Consider the following 3,698-nt stretch of genomic DNA (forward strand, 5'->3'; position numbering starts at 1 on the left):
ACTGATGATGTCGCTTTAAATAGTTTTATAAAAAATCTGGAGGAAGAGGCAAACAAGATGTTAATTTTTAATTCCCAGAGTGACCTAGATTGAGAGGTTTTGAAAAATCTGTAAACACACTGTGTTATGAGATCCAGAATGGTTAGATATATAAACAGGAAATAACAAAATGAGTGTAATCTACATAAGGGAAACTAGTACATATGGAGAAAAAGTAATCCCTAATAAAGCTATTCAATGGGGGAGAGATACTTGGAAAGCAGTAAAAATCAAAACAGACCTCCGGCGATCATGCAGCCCTAATCATAGTATTGTGTGTGTGCATCCTTCCTACTGAGCAAATACCTTTGGGATTCTTTGCTGAAATCTGTTCCTGGCCTATGTCAACAGAAGATTGTAAGAGCTAGGTTAAAAGACTTCAATAGAGATTGGTAGACATTAGGTTTGGCATCCGCTCAACATATCGGGAAAATGGGTAGGGATAGGGTGCAGAGTGACCTAGACAAATTGGAGGACTGGGCCACAAGAAATCTGGCAAGGTTCAACAAGGACAAGTGCAGAGTCCTGCATTTAGGAAGGAAGAAACCCATTCACCGTTACAGGCTGGGGACAGACTGGATAAGCAGCAGTTCTGCAGAAAAGGACCTGGGGATTACAGTGGACGAGAAGCTGGATATGAATCAGCAGTGTGCCCTTGTTGCCAAGAAGGACAACGGCATATTGGGCTGTATTAGTAGGAGCATTGCCAGCAGATCAAGGGAAGTGATTATTCCCCTCTATTTGGCACTAGTGAGGCCACACCTGGAGTATTGCATCCAGTTTTGGTCCCCCACCACAGAAGGGATGTGGACAAACTGGAGAGTCCAGCGGAGGGCAATAAAAATTATTAGGGGCTGGGACACATGACTTATGAGGAGAGGCTGAGGGAACTAGGGTTATTTAGGCTGCAGAAGAGAAGAGTGACAGGGGATTTGATAGCAGCCTTCAACTACCTGAAGTGGGGTTCCAAAGAAGATGGAGTTCGGCTGTTCTCAGTGGTGGCAGGTGACAGAACAAGAAGCAATGGTCTCAAGTTGCTGTGAGGGAGGTCTAGGTTGGATATTAGGAAACACTATTTCACTAGGAGGGTGGTGAAGCACTGGAATGGGTTACCTAAGGAGGTGGTGGAATCTCCATCCTTAGGGGTTTTTAAGGCCTGGCTTGACAAAGCCCTGGCTGGGATGATTTAGTTGGTGTTGGTCCTGCTTTGAGCAGGAGACTGGACTAGATGACCACCTGAGGTCTCTTCCAACCCTAATCTTCTATGATTCTATGATTCTTTCACAGATGTAACATGCCCAGATCATTGCCTGATGAAGCACATTAGACAGAAATATGAAACAACATTTCATGATGGGCTATTTTAAACCATTGTTCAGTACAGTTGTGCTACTTATTGCCTAGTACATGTGGGTGGCTTTCAGGAACAGAGATTACATTAAAACTCTAATCTACATTAAAATAGAGTTCCTTTTTAAACAGCTAAATTGCAAAACATTATTAACTTGAAAGGTAAACATTTGTCCAGAAGAGCAAAACATGTAACAAATATAATTAGAAGTGATACAAACAAGAATTCTAAACAGCTATAAACTCGAGTACTACTTTAGGAGCCTACATGAAATTATTTCTGGCGATCTCAGTTCCAAGCGGACATCATAAAAACACATCACAATTGTTCCCCTTGTTGGCAGCCTCAACAGAGAGGTCAAGAAGTGATTGAGACGTACAAAAGGAACAACCCTCCAGATCAGAGCTGAAGCACTTTGGGGAGGTGACATGGGGGAAACCAGCACTACCACTGTTGTACTAAGGATTGCATGGGGGACATAATTCAGCTATCGAGTCAGAAAAAGTAAAATAATTCAAGATGTTTATGTTAAAGACTTAAGAACAAAAGTTGTACATGCTAGGATGATTTTATTAAAAAGATCCTGATCCTGCACTCATGTGGAGCTCATTTCAGGATTCTAGATAGGCGTAAATTCATTCCTGGTGTAATGCCACTGAAGTCTATAGAATTGTACTAAGGATTAAATTGTATTTGTGTACTACTGCACTGAGCTAGAAAGAATAAAGTACAACTGACTTACCTGTTTATAAAAAGAAGTAGTCAATCAAAGAGAAATTCATTACAAGACACAACATCTATTTTCCCAAGACTGTCACAAATACTTACAGCACTTTTTTTCTGAGACTCGCATATTTGAAGTTTTGTTTTCCTGGTTGCTGTTGTTGTTCTGCTCTGAGACTAATGCTGTATGTCCCGACATTGCTAATCGCACACCTGGTCAGTGTTGGACCTTTAGGCTCTTGGAAAAGAAAAGAAGAACCATGAAACAAATCCTTGTGAAATCCAGTAGGCAGAATAAAATAAGATGCATAGCAACTTATCTGTGCTGTTCTGGGTGGGAGGGAAAGGAAATCACAGAACAGTCTCAGAGCCACAGTACAAGGTCAACAGCAGGTCGCAACATACGTAGGTGGTAACAAATGTAGCTGGCACAAGATAAGGCAAAGCACAGAAAAATGAAGCAGAGGAGGAAAAAAATACCTCCCTCACCTGGGACATTAATGAAACATCTCAGCCAAGAAACAGAAGGATTAAGGGGGAGAGTACCTACTTTTGCCCCTTCCCTGTACGTCACTAAAAATATAAAGGAACAGCCTTCCCCAACCTCCCAAAGTCATTATGCAGCTGCTAGGCACTGTTTTAGGGGGGCAGTCCCCGAGATGCCAAGGCTGGGAAAGAATCCCAGCTGGTTTGACAGCATCCTCTGAGCAGGGGACTGGGCAGGTCTCTCAGCCAGGCACTCCCAAGCCTCGCTCCAAGATTTCTGCCATCCATCGGGTGCCGACCTGCAGAGCGCCTCCGCCCACCCGACACACCGCTGGGGAACTGAGGCGCAGAACCCCCAAGCCTTCAGCACGAGCCCGGGACCGGGTTCCGCGCTGAGACGTACCGGGAAGGGGTGGGCAGCCGGGCGGCTGCTGCACCTGTCAAGCGCTGCGAGCAGACACCACCCAGGAGCCTCTCGCAGCAGCCAGGACTTGGCTGAACCGGCCCACTCTGCCGACCCCGCACTGCAGCAGCAAATCAGCCGGCGCGGAACCCGCTCACCCGCTGCCCGCTGCCCGGGTGGCACCAGCTGAGACTGGCGGGACGGGAACGAGATGCAAATAGTATGCTAATATGGCGCCCACGTGACGAAGACGCAGCCGTGCAGGCAGGAGACCCGTAGAACCAGAGGAGCGGGACCAAACTGGGCAAATGAACGGGAACAATTAGAATAGGCCTAGACATGCAAACGGGGCGTAAACGCGCCCATTGGCAAAGGGTGCAACTGAGATGCAAATACGTCCATAGATAAATGGCATGTAAATGAGCTCAGAACGCTCAATTATTTTCCACTGAACTGCGAAGGAGTAAAAGAACAGGCAGTTCGACTATGCAAATAAGATGAAATTATGCAAATGAGGTTATAATAGAGCTCCGCCCCCACCAACTCCTATTCCACCTGGACCGCGGGGAGGTGGAACGCGGTAACGTGTCCCCCCTCTGCTGTGAGATTCCCCGTGTGCGTGTGACGGCACCAAGGGCAACTCGAGCGTTCCGCCCCAAGCCGCGGATTGGCTGCGCCGCGGGCACGCGGGAAGAG

General features: G+C 46.5%; 1 protein-coding gene across 17 annotated transcripts in view; it reads right to left on the reverse strand.

Moving 5' to 3' along the window:
• Window positions 1-3,698, reverse strand: part of PFKFB2 (6-phosphofructo-2-kinase/fructose-2,6-biphosphatase 2) — a 334,000-nt gene that overhangs the window by 39,137 nt on the left and 291,165 nt on the right. For 15 of the 17 annotated variants that reach the window (XR_007774534.1, XR_007774531.1, XR_007774529.1 and 12 more), the window contains one exon: window positions 2,219-2,351. The exons of 1 other annotated variant lie outside the window; for it this stretch is intronic. Coding sequence is in view for 6 of the 16 variants with exons in the window: in XM_050954045.1 (XP_050810002.1) it covers window positions 2,219-2,312 (94 nt within the window). In the remaining 10 variants the exon portion in view is untranslated. Of the gene's footprint in view, window positions 1-2,218; window positions 2,352-3,002; window positions 3,322-3,698 lie in introns of those variants that run through there. One more of the 17 variants, XR_007774530.1, reaches the window with a different exon arrangement.

Source organism: Gopherus flavomarginatus, chromosome 5, assembly GCF_025201925.1.
Source record: "Gopherus flavomarginatus isolate rGopFla2 chromosome 5, rGopFla2.mat.asm, whole genome shotgun sequence".
In the NCBI taxonomy this organism is placed as follows: Eukaryota; Metazoa; Chordata; order Testudines; family Testudinidae; genus Gopherus; species Gopherus flavomarginatus.